We start from the raw sequence: 14,361 nt of genomic DNA, 5'->3' as shown, positions 1-14,361 counted from the left end.
GAAAAATGAGTAAAAAGGATCAGAACTTATTCAAAATACACAAATATATCCTAATCCTGCAACCAAATATGTCTATTCCAGCTTGGTAACCTGAATCACTCGCCGAGAAGTTTTTCGGTCACTGACAGCTCAATCCGAGCCATCAATTCTCCTCAACAATCTTTCAATTTCTTCTCCACCTCCAGCGAAGATTCCATCAAATGAATCAAAACTCGTATCTTCAGGCTCGTTTTCACCCACATCGAAATTTTTGAATTCGATCAAATGTTTTTCTTTTGCCCGAATGGGTGGTGTAGGGGGTAAGGAAGAATTTGCAGATGAAGACGAAGATGTATTTGATCTGGAATTGATTGGTCTTTGGAGTGATTTAGATTGAATGGGAGGTAATAAGGAAGGACCTCTGACTGATCCACCAGAAGAAGGATTACGTATATTATGAAATTGATTTATTCTCCCAGGTGATGATCTAACATTTTCATCTGCTTCCAAAAAAGGTGTTCGGAATGCTCTCCCACTATTCGTTCTGGTCCATCCAGTTTTAACGGTATTTTTGTTATTCGATTTATGCTGTGATCCTAAACCAATCCTCGGTGCTACACCTTTTATAGGTGATAAAGGTTTTCGTGTAGGTGTAGAAGAATGTGCGGGCTTATCTGTTCTGAAGATCTCTTGAGGGTTATTTAGGAGAGGAGGTTGATTGTTTATATTCGATTTGGTATTTTGATTTAGCGCTTTATTTATACCATATTTCAAAGGAGTTGAATGTATTATTCCACTTGTTTTTGGTTGATTTTTTGAACGTAAATTCCTACTTGGAGTCTCGATCTCCAATTCCTTTGGCTCGGAAATGAAAGTTTCTCTCTTTTTATATGGTGCTTCTTCCATTGGTGAAGACAATAACGATATTCTGTCTAACAGATAATCAAGTTTTGTTCTTTCACCTTGACCAGAAAACGTCGTTGATGAAGTTGAAGTTGAAATTGAAGTTGCGTTTGAAGACAATATTGACATGGAAGGTAAACTACTTGGACCAGAAGAAGGTTCTCCGTATCCCGATTGTGGTTGTCTCATCGATGTAGGTAATGATCGATGTGCTCTACAAGGTCGTTTACGTGGTGGTCGATTCGATGATGATGATGATGATGATGTGATGCCTGACGAAGATGAGTTGAGTAGGGATGAGATGGGTCTTGGTCTTTGAGTAGGTGTAGGAGGTGATATTATGTCTATGGCAAATAGCGTTATGATTAGCATGACTTTTATTCATACTTTCCACATCAGGAAGGACCATCGAGACTTTTACTCGTTTACATCGGTTTCCTCCCGCAGCACAAGTGACAGAGTGGGATGAGGATCAAAGAACAAAACTCACCATCTTCCGTAGCTTGTAAGACTGCTTTTCTGAGCTGGGAATCATGTACCCAAGCTACTTTCAATCCATCTTCTTGTGAACTATTTTCCAATTCCCTTTTCCTCCTTGATCGCGTATTTGGAGTGTCCATCTTGCATTACTTGAAATTAGAGTGTAGATGGACTGGCGTCAAGAAATGGATTGGAGAGGGACAAGCAAGTTGTGTCTATCTATTTGTGCAAGTGGAAAGCGGAAAAGATGAAAGAAGGAAGACGACTGGTTTGTTATTGGTGATCACACACATTAAAAAAGGTCATGCGCGTACTATCTCCACTTACACGTGGATTTATCATCGTCGTTGTGACGGAAGCATTTATATCAATTTGCCCATTGGGTAATCATACAACGCGTGCGAAGTGACGCTGATCTCATCGTCGAGTTCAAACACAACTTTCATTTTGAACTACTTGAACTAATCTTCCTCTTTCTCTCTTTCAGAAACAACAACCACGACCGACACGAAACCACTCTGTTAGTCAGACTACGCTACAGCTTTTGTTGCAATTACCACCAGCGAGATCTCTCGGCGAAATAATACTCCTTAACCTCATCACACACCCGATTTTGGCAATTGCAGAATGGAACAATTAATGAGGATGATGCAAGGTGGACGAGCTGGATTAGGAGGACAGACACCTCAAGGGGAGACTATAGTGGCTGATAAGTGAGGTTTATACCGCCTCCCGCATCATTTTCTCTCCCTGCCCTCTTTCCCCGGCCTCAAGTGTGGCCTTGTACTGAAGTCTTGTCTGTTATATAGCGGAGAAACAGTTCATATTTCGGCATTGGCTTTACTGAAGGTGAGCTGGTTTGAGCGTTTGAGCTGTTCATGCCTCAGCGATAATCAGCTGACTCCTCTTGGGCGAATCTCAGATGCTCAAACATGGTAGAGCAGGTGTACCGATGGAAGTAATGGGCTTGATGTTAGGTGAATTCGTCGATGAATACACTGTATGTAATGCCCAACGCAACTCACGATTTCTATTTTATTACATATTCAGCTGATCGGCAATATATAGATATCATGCGTGGACGTGTTCGCAATGCCACAATCAGGAACCACAGTAACGGTAGAATCAGTAGATCATGTATTCCAAACAAAGATGTTGGACATGCTTAAACAGACTGGAAGGTAAATTCCTATCTTCCACATGAAATTCCGCTAAAGGAAAACCGAGCGGCTAATTAATGGAAAGAGTATGAGCTGACAATGATCTTCTTATGTTAGACCTGAAATGGTCGTTGGTTGGTATCATTCTCATCCAGGTTTCGGTTGTTGGTTATCCAGTGTCGATATCAATACTCAACAAGTGAGTCTCATTCATCTTCCATTTCAATCGTCATAATCAATGGTATCATTGGTCCTCTGGTATCGTCTTACTGATCCACGTTATCTCTTAACTCAGTCGTTCGAACAACTTCATCCTAGAGCCGTAGCAGTAGTAGTTGATCCCATTCAATCAGTCAGAGGAAAAGTAGTTATAGACGCTTTCAGATCAATAAACCCAGCTTCAATGGCAACAGGTCAAGAATCAAGACAAACTACAAGTAATATTGGTCATCTGAACAAACCTAGTATTCAAGCTTTGATTCATGGTTTGAATAGACATTACTACAGTGAGTAATCCGGCATCAATGACAACGTTTCGTTTTCATCTTACAGTATATATATAAATCATCATCCCCTGTCCTGACGGAATTATGCTAAATACGAATTTATAGGTCTTGCAATCGATTACAAGAAAACAGAAGCTGAGCAAGGAATGTTACTCAACTTACATAAACGAGGTTGGACCGAGGGATTAAAACTGAGAGATTTCGAAGAATTGAAAGAAGGTAATAAGAAAGCTGTCGACGTGAGTTTTCGGACAATTAAAACCTACACTTGGATATCTGCGTCTTCCTTAATCCCAAGCTCAAGCTATCACTCGTCTTATCTTGAAGAAGTGGAAGGGCGCACAGCTGATATTGCATTCGTTTGCATCATTCAGGAAATGCTAAATTTAGCAATATCATACACCAAATCAGTACAAGAAGAATCAACAATGACACCTGAACAGTTGAAAACTCGTCATGTAGGAAAATTAGATCCAAAGAGACATTTAGCTGAAGCTGCGGAGAAGTCAATGGGAGAACAAGTCACTCAAAGTTTAGCAATGGGTGTTTTGGCAGAGTTGTAAAGTGAAAATGGTACATAAAGCAGTACATAAACTCATATGCAACATGGTATTCATAATCCGCGTGCATTCATAAACAGGAGCATTCGCAGATACTCGAAATGTTTCCTGAGGATGACTAGAAAAGGGAGATACAACATGACATAGCATTAATACGGTATAGGGTGGTAACAAGGATTCACAACGAAGTATCAATCAGAAATCAAAAAACTCATATTATACACATCCTTCACTTCTCGATAGTTCCCTAAACTGTGCAAGTCTGACATCTAAGAGGATTCAATGGTGTGCCCGTCTAATTCCTACAATGTGTTAAGGAAGCGCCACAGAATTGAGCGATGAAGATATATAAGATTAACTAGAGTAGTGATTACGCCAAGTCAGTCGCACATTTTCCATAAAACCCTCTGTCATAGTATTCGTGTACTTCTAAGACAAGTAAGGATGACTTACAATCAACACAACACCAGTCAAAGCTGTTATTCTAGCGTTCTTCCACCATTGTTGTCTCCTCACATTCCTTGCACCTCTTCTAAAAGCATATGCTTGTCCAGCTAACGTATCGGTTTTATCGACTAATAAATCTAATCTTTCTCCTCTCTGAAGTATCGAATCTATATTTTGAACCATTATGTCTTTACTATTGTAATTAAATGCGTATCATATGATGAATTAGCTAATTTCCCTCACATACGACAAAACCGATCATTGGTGTTCTGTTCGTTCGATGACAAGGGGAGGATAAGGCGGATAGAAGGGAACAGAGCACTCACACATTGTTCAAATCTGATTGTGCTTGTCTTAATGGATCTGCCGGTGGTGAAGTAGTATATTGATGCATTAATTTTGCTAATTCATTTTCGAAATCACCTAATGAATGTGCCGAAGCTGAAACCACTTCATCTGAAGAGAATGACGCTGTGAACTATTGGACCATAGTATCATGAGTCAGTCTCGAATGAAGGTATATATGAGGATAGGGTATTGCGAGAAGAACCAACTCACCCTCCTTTCTACCTCAGCTAAGAAAGCAAATGGCATTCTCCTTCCTACTGAGTCATCCGCCATGACGAGATATATAACTCCGTTCGAAGATACATAATGGATCAATCGATCTTGCCATACGTCTAAAAACAGAAGGTCTATATTCAGTACAACATCTCAAAGACCGATGACGAACATGTGAAATTACTCGTGGCATGTGTTTCGAACGATAAAGTGATTCTGTGATGGAAATGTACTTACAGGTAAGTTTCGAATTATTCGGTGGGATCTTCGATAAGATGGTTATTTGAGCAGCTGAAAGAGATGCAGAGATCATGCATCAGTGCTTTGTAAGGAAATACGTGATGCAGCGCGAAGCAAAGTATGATTGGGTAAATCCTGTATCGATATGCAAAGAGGACATACCAGGTTTCAGCTCTGCTGTTCCTGTTGCATGCTCCGCTAGTACTGTGGTGCCTCTAGCGACTAGTCCGTGAATGAGCGACATGTTGAAGCTGCTGGGCTAGAGATGGGTTCAGGATAGATCTGACGTTGAGTAATTGAGAGTGAAAAGATGATGAGTATGAATTTGATACATGAATTGGAAAGGAGACTGTCATGAACAAACATTCGTCATATCATATAATGGGGGGTGAACGGGATCAAAATAATCTCAGAAGGTAGATAGTGATAGTGATAATCTGATATATATGTATATGTATATCAATGACACGTCATCCTCTGAAAACAGGAGGGGGGATCTTTGAATTCCCGGTTAATGCGATAAGGTTCATGAATATCAAGTGGATAAAGTAGTAATGGTGCTACTTCTTCATCTTCTCTGATTGACATCCCCGAGTTAGCATTCAACACATGATCCGTAGGCTTCGCAGCGCGTACTCATAATTGGTCTTCATCAACAACACCAACTCGCTCTGATTGCTGACTCGAGCAATATCCTTTCTCTTGTCGCGTCTCATTGTCACCGACACCCTCACACTTCGCTGCCTCGATTTTGTCCCCGTCCTATCCTCTCTTTCACATCTTCCTCCCCTTCTGACTCTCACTGTTCCTATCCCAGGGTTCCATTGAAGTTTGAAGTACACTCATCATCATCATCATCATCATCATGTCGATGTCATCAGTCACCACTCTCATTTCACCTACGTCTACCAAAGCAGCTACACCATCGACCTCTGGACCTGGTCTAGCTCATCGTAGGCCGTCTGTACATTCTTCACATGGAATCAAACGAAGACCGTCGCAACATACCGCTCATCATGGACATCACGCACATTCACACTCAAGTACAAGTAGCGGGAGTAAGAAATCGAACGAAGGCGAACACGGAAGGAGAGCTGTAGCTGCTGGATTAGCAATGCATGCTTTAGATACAGCAGATGCAGCTATAAGGAAGAAAAAGGAAAAGGTGAGTGTGGGGGAAGAAACACTCAAGGTGTTTCAGCCAGAATACATACATAAACGTATATGCTAGGACGTAATGACTGACGGGCAATTTACGTTATTGTTGATGATGCAGAGACCAATACATAAAGCTTCTCGATCCGACACACACCTCCCTCGTTTATCACGTACGGCTTCCATGACATCAAATACATCACATGAATCTGCTGTTTCTCACACTCAAGGAGTGACAAGACCTCGAAGAGGATCACATAAGAAATCAGAAGAATCAATAACAGTCATGAATGAGAAAGGGGAAATCACAGCTGAGGGAGATGGGAAAGAACTTCAAGTCGAAGAAGAAGAAGGATGGGAAAGTGGGAATGATGGACAATTAGAGATCTCACCCGTGAGATCTAAAAAGGGAAAAGAAAGAACTACTAATACTAAGAGTTCAATTATAAGAAGAACACAAAGTGATACTTCTGCTGAACCGAATCAACTTGATTCAACAAAGAAATCACAATCACAATCACAACATAATCAAGGTATTTTAGATTCAGGTGATTTAGTTGAAACGCCTTCGGAAGTTGCACATTTACCCGCTTTAACACAAAAAACGACTGGTTTCGCAGGAACAATTCAACCTCCCGATCCTCAATTAGCTGCTCAACTTCCAACTCACGATCCCCATCCAATAGTGACTCCACATCCGATTAGAAGAAACGCTTCCGCAAAATCCTTAGTCGGTCCGATAGTCATGGAACCTGCTAATTCGGGAGACTCTTCACTCACCGATCCAGCAACAGCGAGCAAAAGACAACCATCGTCAGAGAGAGGAGGTTCAAGAGAAAGGAAAGATAGACCAGTCGGATCAAGTAGATTGAGATCGACTGATGGCAGTGGATTACCTAAAAATGATCAACCTGAAACTAAAACATCAACTTCTCCTTCATATCCCTTCCCTAGATTAGTTCCTGAAGATGCAGAGGATGCCGGGTCCTCTCGTGTGGGAGATCAAAAGCAGCAGTCACAGAGACAGCAATCGCATGCGCCACAACCAAGACACCATTCCGAAGAGGAGAAACCACAAAGTCAGCAACGTCAGAGACCCCAACCTCAAAGTCGATCACGTCAAACCTCATCGCAACATCCTCAACTTCGACATCGATATTCCAATTCATCTTTGAGATCGATTCAGTCTTTACGAGCACCTCCACATCCTTTGAACTCACCTACAGCGTATCGATCACAGGCAACCGTAGCAACATCACGTCCTGGAAGTATGTTTGGCTCACCTACAAAAGATGACAAGAGACAAGTCGTACCTTCCATGCATCAGCCACCTGTACCGAAACCTCAAATCAGCTACGAGATTGCTCAAGGTCAAGGATTTGATGGATCGATCCCTGAAGAAGATCAACCTCGCTCCAGTCGTTTGACGAGTACGAAATCCCACACCAACAGAAAAGATAGTATTTCATCGAATAAATCATTGGCAAACATATTCGCACCTTTAGCCACACCTACCATGTCTTCTCCAACCAGATCCATCTCAGGTCCAGGTCAAAGTGGACGCAGGAAAACGGCTTTGGAAGCAGCGTCAGACGCTTCCAAAATGTCGTCTACCAATGATCCAACATTGTATCATTCATCTCTAGGTCATGCGAATATACCCGAAACAGTTTATCTCGTATCAAGATTTTTACCACAAAAGAAAATAGTCAGACCAAAATGGGAAATGGATATGAGGGATCCAACGGTTCATGAAGAATTGGAAGCTGGCGGAATGAAAGTTGGTTTAACAAATGGTGATTACAGAGAAGCTCATGAGTCTCTGATTAAAACTTTAAAACATTTGAATATCAATATCAATAATCAAGACAATAATAATCAACCGAAACGAGGTGGTTCATCAACAGGCTTCTCAAGATCTTATTCAGGTTATGCAAATTTATTAACTAATTCAACGACAGCTTCTTCAACAACACCTGGAGGTGGATCAGATGAAAATTTAGTAGTGGGCACAATCAACCTTAAAGGAAAAGATGGTTTGGCGATTAAGAAAGGTACTTTTGCCGGTAAAACTCCGTTCGAATTGAGCGTTCAAAGATGTTTAGCTCAAAGACCAACTGCTCCTTTTGGACTATAATTCAGGAGATCTCATCCCTGAAAAATGATCTGTAGTGTGTCGTGATTGGCAGTTTGACTTGTTTGTATGTACCGTTGTATAGGAAGCGATATGAGCATGAACAGTATACATCTAATTGGTAACTGCAGAGAAAGTACAAGAGCATGGGTCGTAAGGTTCGTTGCATAATTACAGATACATCTGAGATCTCTTTTCGTCTTACTTCGTAATCAGAAGTCTGGTCCAATTTTGAATCAAAAGAAACGGGTATGTAATGCAGGGTGATGATATGATAGTAGATCAGATGGTCTCGAGAGATGATAATAGCAAAAGATCGATGCGCAGTACAGAGTAATGCCTCATGAGAAACCTAAATTCACAAGTCTTTTCAAAACTTTGCCACCTACTGTACCACCACCACTCGGTTCAAGAAATTGCGATCGTTCGTACAGACCCTATGCGAGATCAACATGATTGTTAGCACTTATCCTCAAAGCCTCGGAAGAAATATTTATCTTTCTCTTGCTCTGGAAGGGTGAAGAATGATAACCCACATCTTCATTGGATATAATCGCTGTGTCTTCTATGATCTTCTTGAAGTTTTGATTGATTTCACCTCTGATTATAGGACCTCTGCTTTGACATTCAATGATCACATTCAGTATTTCACCAAATTTCGAGAATTTATCCCATTGTATCTCGTTTTTTGTTGTTTCATCCGGGTGACCATTGAAAGTGTTATCATCGTTGACAGTACTGAGATTCCCCTTGTCGTTTTCACTTTGCTCTTGGCTCTGTTGAGATTGAGAAGAAGTTGATTTTGAGGACGATATCGGTACTGATCTTATATCTTGTTTTCGAACATTCTGAAGTCTATTGATCATACCTAATATATTGGTTAAAAGAGGTATTGAACATCGTTCATTTGAATTATCAGATTGTAAAGCTCTTCTGTAATGCACATAACCACCTCTTGGATCCATCAATTTCAGATGTGATTGATATTCTTTTTCAAGATTTATAGGTAAGGTAATCAACGACTGGGTTACTGATAATCTGTGTATCGAAGTTTCTCTTAAACCTGAAATGACAGCGTATAAGCTGTCATAATTGTTCAATCGACGTAATTGATGAGTTATCATTATGAATTTTTCTATTATTCTAGCTCGATGTTTCGCTTTTGGATGCGCAAGTATTATAGTTGATACCCTAAATCACAGAATCAGTCGAGTAACTGTTTTAACCAATGCACGTACCATCTTGAAATATGATTGAAAAACGCTATAGACCTCCCCACTGGTCCGTTGGTCTCTTTTCCCAGATCGTGTCCTAATACATCTCTAGGCTATAGGTAAACGCAGTCAGCTCGACTGTTTTCATATGTGATATAGTCGATGGGTTTGATTGTACCACTACCGCACAGGCACCTGACCCCCCTTACAGAAATTGACTGACACGTATAGCTGCGAACAAGCTCCATTGCATTTTCGTCAATTCCATGGCGAAACCTCTAGGATCCATGTTTATGATCATGTTTACAGCTGGAATCCATCTTTGGAAGTTTAGGTTCAATTCAGCGTTATGGCCGCCATTCAAACCAGATCTTTCATCTGTTCCGAAACCAACTTTCACTCCTGATTCTAGACCTGAACCTGAACTTGAATTTGGAGAAGAAGTCTTCCTGTTCATATCTATTGGGAGGCTTGAGGTTGAAATTGTTCTTACTGTAGGTGGATTTTGTTCCTTTGATGATGACGAGAATGGGGTGTCTGGAGGATCTATTAATGAATTGTATTCATATAGAACTTCTGTTCCTATGACTAATTCAGTATTTGGTAATGATGGTTGTAGGGAGCTGACAGATGGAGAATCTGGAGAGGTTGATTTCAAGGACCATGATTGATCCAAATCGATTGATTCAGATAACGAATGTTCAATCATTATTAATTCTCCTGTAAGATGGGCCATAAACGTGTGATGTAATATTAATGCTAAAATCTCCTTGAAAATAGATTGAGTTGACAAATCTGCGAGATCACCAGGATAACGTGTAGTCCAATCGACCAAAGCGCCCGTCACTCTAACACATCATGCAGATTAGTGCTAATAAACAACATCGATTTTTAACACACGTGAAACTCACTTCATCATCGTCCAATTTTTCACATCTCTTGATACGTCGTAAGTTTCCACTTCTTCCAGTCTGACCAAGAATTCGTTCATAAGATCTTTAGGAAACATGAATCGGCGATAAGTCATTTTGAAAGCTCGAATAAATGATTCATCTGAATACATTCAACTCAACGTCAATTCTCTGATCAAGTCGCGCGGATTGGTGACACACCTTGAGATGACACAATAGCTGCGAAAAGCTTGTTGAGGAGTTGCTCCGCGGTCAGCCACAAAGGTGCATCGCTAAATTATGATCAGCTTGGAAAACGCAGCATCTGTATACTAAAGGACCACTCACATGGGAGAACCCGTCTGAGTTAGTGATCTTTGATGAGGACTGGACCCATCGTTGTTCCTACTGGCTTGAGTTGCGGGTGACTCCTTCTGAGCATCCTTAGGTTCCTTCGGCTTGCTGTCAATCTTGGTCGGTTCCATTTCTAAACTCAAGCGAGGAGGAGGTCCTTTAGTCACCCAGCTTAAACTGCTTCCGCTAGACCTATGATCGGATAATCCATCTGCCCCATCTTGATCTGTAGGAGTCATGTTGAGTCCACGCTGATGCCACATGATCTTATCTGCTGACGATGATGTATCGCTATCTGGTGATAGGGCTTCTAGAGTGGCTGAAGCGAGTGATGGAGACGGTGGATGCTGAGGTATCGTCAGTTCCGTCGTAGCATGTTTACGTTGTTGTCGACCTATGAAGAAAGATCAATCAGACGCCTAGTCGTCAATGCATTAAGAGAAGGATTTTCTGGGAATCAGTAAGCCTCACGTTGTCTTTGTTCGAGTTTATATAATATCCATCTCAGTGCATTCCGCATTTTCGATTTCCCTTCTGAAGTTTGTATAGTAACTTCAATCAACCCAACGTTGAAAGGTTCGCCAATAGAATTACCAAGAGGAGCGTCTACTTCGAGTTTTGCGTCTAGATCCGATTTACAGGCTAACATGACCATTGGAACTCCTGTCGGCGAAAGGCGTTCTAAAAGAGCAAAACAACAGATACGAGGAACACGATATTAGCATTGATTATATTTTTGATCGGAAGTCACGACGTTCTTGACGAATGGTTTGAAATTGATTGATTGATGAAACATTGACTATCAAACATACCTAAAATCTCACTCATCCCAGATAAGGTATCTCTCCTTCCTGCATCATAACAGAGTATCACTCCTGATACGTTCGACAATCCTTCTGGCCATATCGTTTGTGAAGTAGAAGACGTAGATGAAACATTCAAGCTTTGAATATTCAATTCTATAAATTCAACTTTCCATGATCCTTTCAGTTTACCACCTGGTTGTATTTGTGAATAACATGATAGTACTATTTAGATCGCATATCTCACAGTCAGAATTCAGGTCTTTGCAGTATAAGCTAGAAACTTGAGGCTCACTGGTATGACCACCTGATGTATGTGTTTTCACAGGATGTGACATTCCCCAAGTCCTCAAAGCACGTCCTATGACTGTAGATTTACCAACACTCTCATGTCCAACTACAGCTATCACGTAATCCGCATTAGCAGAAGGCGGTGTCTGCGGACGCCATTGCTATAAGCTTCTCTGTCTTCGGGACAAGTTTTCATTTTTGACAGACTTACTGTTGATCCATTCCTTCGAGTAATTTGATCTGGTATCACTGGTCTACTTGAGGCTCCCCTTTCGATTGACTCCTGTTCTAGCGCCATTTCATCGGTAGTCACCTGTCTTGATAAAGTGGATCTTCTGTTTCTCAATTCTGTCATATCACCACTTTCATGTGTATTTGTGGATGTATTAGACCCAGATGTCAGAATCGGAAATCTAGAAGATAAGGGGGATGATTTTGATGAAGATGATTCAGGATATTCCAACATTGTAGATCTCATTCTTTTCATTGCTTCTTGATCTTTTGATGACAATTTCATTCGAGCAGATTGAAGTAATAAAGCTTGTTCAACACTTGGAGGGATAGACGTTGCGTTCGAAGTCGTAGTTGTGGATGAAGGTGACATTGAATCTGATGATGCTGATGAGGAATTTATCAAGCGGGAACTACCTTGAGTATGTGATGAGTTCGACGACATCGTAACTCTAGAAGGCAGCGGCTTGAAGAGAAATCCAAAGCTATCCTTTGCAGGGCGATTAAGTAAAGGGAAAGGATGTTTGATGGACGAAAACCTGGTTGGGTATAAATGTGTTCTGAGTTCTGTGAAAAAACAGAACGATCCCAAAAGTGGATTATTCAGCTTGGAAACAGCAATGATATCATTATATAGAACAGTACTTTAACGACGAGCAAGATCGAGGACCAATAGTTGGTATGGGAAATGAAGTGACCAGCTACAAGTAGCTATTGTGTCTGATGAAACAATTACGCCCGTCGCATATCAAAACCCTCTTTCGCTCCAGAGCAGGGCAGGTTGCAGGTTGGGACCATTCCAGCTATAATGGTATGCTTCGGGGCAGGCTGAAAGAGACTGTCCCGCTTACATCTTTGCATGATCTCATCCTGATGAGGCAGTAGAAGAACTGGATATGAACTCACCTGTTTTCGATGTTCATCTATCATTCAAAGGAATGTTTGACGCGCTCAGGTCATTCTCAGATCTATCATACCATCTGTTCTACTTCCTTGTTAAGCTTCCTTCACTTGATTATGTCTTTCTGACCGTTCTTGCTCATACACCACGTCGAACGCCAACGATATGTAAACTGTCTTTGTAGCTGAAAGAAAGTGGGACTGAGAATTCTACTCTTCTATCTTTCATGGTTTTTACCTTCAACATGTTCAACAAAGTTAGCTTCTGAGCTTGGACTTCCTCCACTCTCGCCACGTGGATCGAATGACTTTTTCCTTAAATCACCTTCAACACCAGATAAAAGTTGGGATGAGCCATGAATAAAATAGTAATATGATCGCAGTCGAATATCATTACATCGAAGTCAATCTGTGAACAATCTACAATGTTAAGATTACATCCTCGACAACTACTACGTCGCCCGTTCCCCCTATGCAGACAACGCAATCACAGTCTACCAACGACACGAAGATACGCAACTTCATTTGCAGATTTCAAACCACCACCTATACGACAAAGGTTGAAACCATTAATACCATTTTTCATTTATTGGACAATCATAACTTCTTTAGCGGTACATCTTTTAAGAGCTAGAATACATTCAAAAGAGGAGTTAGATAAACGTAAAGCACAAATTACAGTTTTATCAGATTTAGTTGAAAGGTTACGTATTGGGAAAAGAGATGGAAGAGGAAAAGGGAAAAGGATTGAAGACGATGAAATTCAACGAGAACTGGAAATGGTCGGGTTGAGACAAAGGACAATATTAACTGAAGGTGTAGAAGATGTTCTGGAAGATACTGCTAATGTAGGATGGATAGAAGTTTTATTTGGGAAGAAAAGGATAAAGAATGATGTAAATAACGAAAAAGAATTGGAATCTTTGGAAGAATGGGTACAAGGTACGTCAATTGTTTAAGTAGCACATGTGATCCTCAATCGTGTCGAGATGGTAGCTGATTGTTTTGCATCTGAATGAATAGTCGTCAATGAAGCTACTCAATCTACGACATCACCACCTACGACATCATCTTCAACCCCCAAAATCCCGGAAAGATCGGGTCAAGTTAAAAGAGCACCGTCATCGAATGTTTATATGTGATCTACTTGGTGTCATGGTCAATCAATAGTCAATTTTCGGCATTGATATGTAACATCGCTATCCCGTTTGGAGCCATCAAAGTTTGCGATCATCACCGTTTGAGACATCGTCATTTGACTATACTCTCGTCGCACTTTGCTGTTAAACGATAATCAAGCGAATAAAAGTGTTCAGCTGTCACCTGACTAATTCGTTGATTTGATCGAGCTCGGATCCATTTGATGTCAGAAACACGACCTCGTAATCCTGACATAGTCCTGGCTATCTCTTTGGACGCCAGCGTTCTAATTCCCGCGTTATAATTCCGCAGCCTGTCGGATCGGGTTTCTTACTATTCATATTGGCTCGTCATACCCAAAGGACAGGCCATCCTCGCTTACTTATCTTGTAATTGATGCGTGACGACGATAT

At 41.0% G+C, this 14,361-nt stretch overlaps 6 protein-coding genes across 6 annotated transcripts; 3 read left to right on the top strand and 3 right to left on the bottom strand.

The window, feature by feature from the left end:
• Positions 1–129: 129 nt before the first annotated feature.
• On the bottom strand, positions 130–1,502 carry IL334_003288 (uncharacterized protein; the record flags this gene model as incomplete). Its single annotated transcript, XM_062935022.1, has 2 exons — positions 130–1,226; positions 1,373–1,502. 2 exons carry the CDS (start codon positions 1,500–1,502, stop codon positions 130–132), a joined length of 1,227 nt encoding a protein of 408 aa, XP_062791073.1.
• Positions 1,503–1,989: 487 nt separating this feature from the next.
• Positions 1,990–3,591, top strand: IL334_003287 (uncharacterized protein; the record flags this gene model as incomplete). Its single annotated transcript, XM_062935021.1, has 8 exons — positions 1,990–2,075; positions 2,172–2,211; positions 2,285–2,362; positions 2,431–2,543; positions 2,640–2,721; positions 2,818–3,028; positions 3,134–3,267; positions 3,403–3,591. 8 exons carry the CDS (start codon positions 1,990–1,992, stop codon positions 3,589–3,591), a joined length of 933 nt encoding a protein of 310 aa, XP_062791072.1.
• Positions 3,592–3,883: 292 nt separating this feature from the next.
• IL334_003286 (uncharacterized protein) lies at positions 3,884–5,080 on the bottom strand (the record flags this gene model as incomplete). The annotated part of the gene is made up of 6 exons (XM_062935020.1): positions 3,884–3,946; positions 4,042–4,228; positions 4,362–4,513; positions 4,594–4,715; positions 4,834–4,887; positions 4,999–5,080. The coding sequence occupies 6 exons, from the start codon at positions 5,078–5,080 to the stop codon at positions 3,884–3,886; spliced, it is 660 nt and encodes a 219-aa protein (XP_062791071.1).
• Positions 5,081–5,701: 621 nt separating this feature from the next.
• IL334_003285 (uncharacterized protein) lies at positions 5,702–8,128 on the top strand (the record flags this gene model as incomplete). Its single annotated transcript, XM_062935019.1, has 2 exons — positions 5,702–6,001; positions 6,113–8,128. The coding sequence occupies 2 exons, from the start codon at positions 5,702–5,704 to the stop codon at positions 8,126–8,128; spliced, it is 2,316 nt and encodes a 771-aa protein (XP_062791070.1).
• A 338-nt stretch (positions 8,129–8,466) lies between these two features.
• Positions 8,467–12,281, bottom strand: IL334_003284 (uncharacterized protein; the record flags this gene model as incomplete). Its single annotated transcript, XM_062935018.1, has 11 exons — positions 8,467–8,562; positions 8,662–9,316; positions 9,364–9,452; positions 9,563–10,187; positions 10,251–10,392; positions 10,452–10,522; positions 10,578–10,977; positions 11,055–11,264; positions 11,396–11,611; positions 11,682–11,823; positions 11,889–12,281. The coding sequence occupies 11 exons, from the start codon at positions 12,279–12,281 to the stop codon at positions 8,467–8,469; spliced, it is 3,039 nt and encodes a 1,012-aa protein (XP_062791069.1).
• A 952-nt stretch (positions 12,282–13,233) lies between these two features.
• On the top strand, positions 13,234–13,950 carry IL334_003283 (uncharacterized protein; the record flags this gene model as incomplete). The annotated part of the gene is made up of 2 exons (XM_062935017.1): positions 13,234–13,750; positions 13,832–13,950. The coding sequence occupies 2 exons, from the start codon at positions 13,234–13,236 to the stop codon at positions 13,948–13,950; spliced, it is 636 nt and encodes a 211-aa protein (XP_062791068.1).
• Positions 13,951–14,361: the final 411 nt, after the last annotated feature.

This window comes from Kwoniella shivajii, chromosome 4 (genome assembly GCF_035658355.1).
Source record: "Kwoniella shivajii chromosome 4, complete sequence".
NCBI lineage: Eukaryota > Fungi > Basidiomycota > Tremellomycetes > Tremellales > Cryptococcaceae > Kwoniella > Kwoniella shivajii.
Note: the sequence above shows the minus strand (reverse complement) of the source record. Positions and strands in the feature narration are given on the sequence as shown.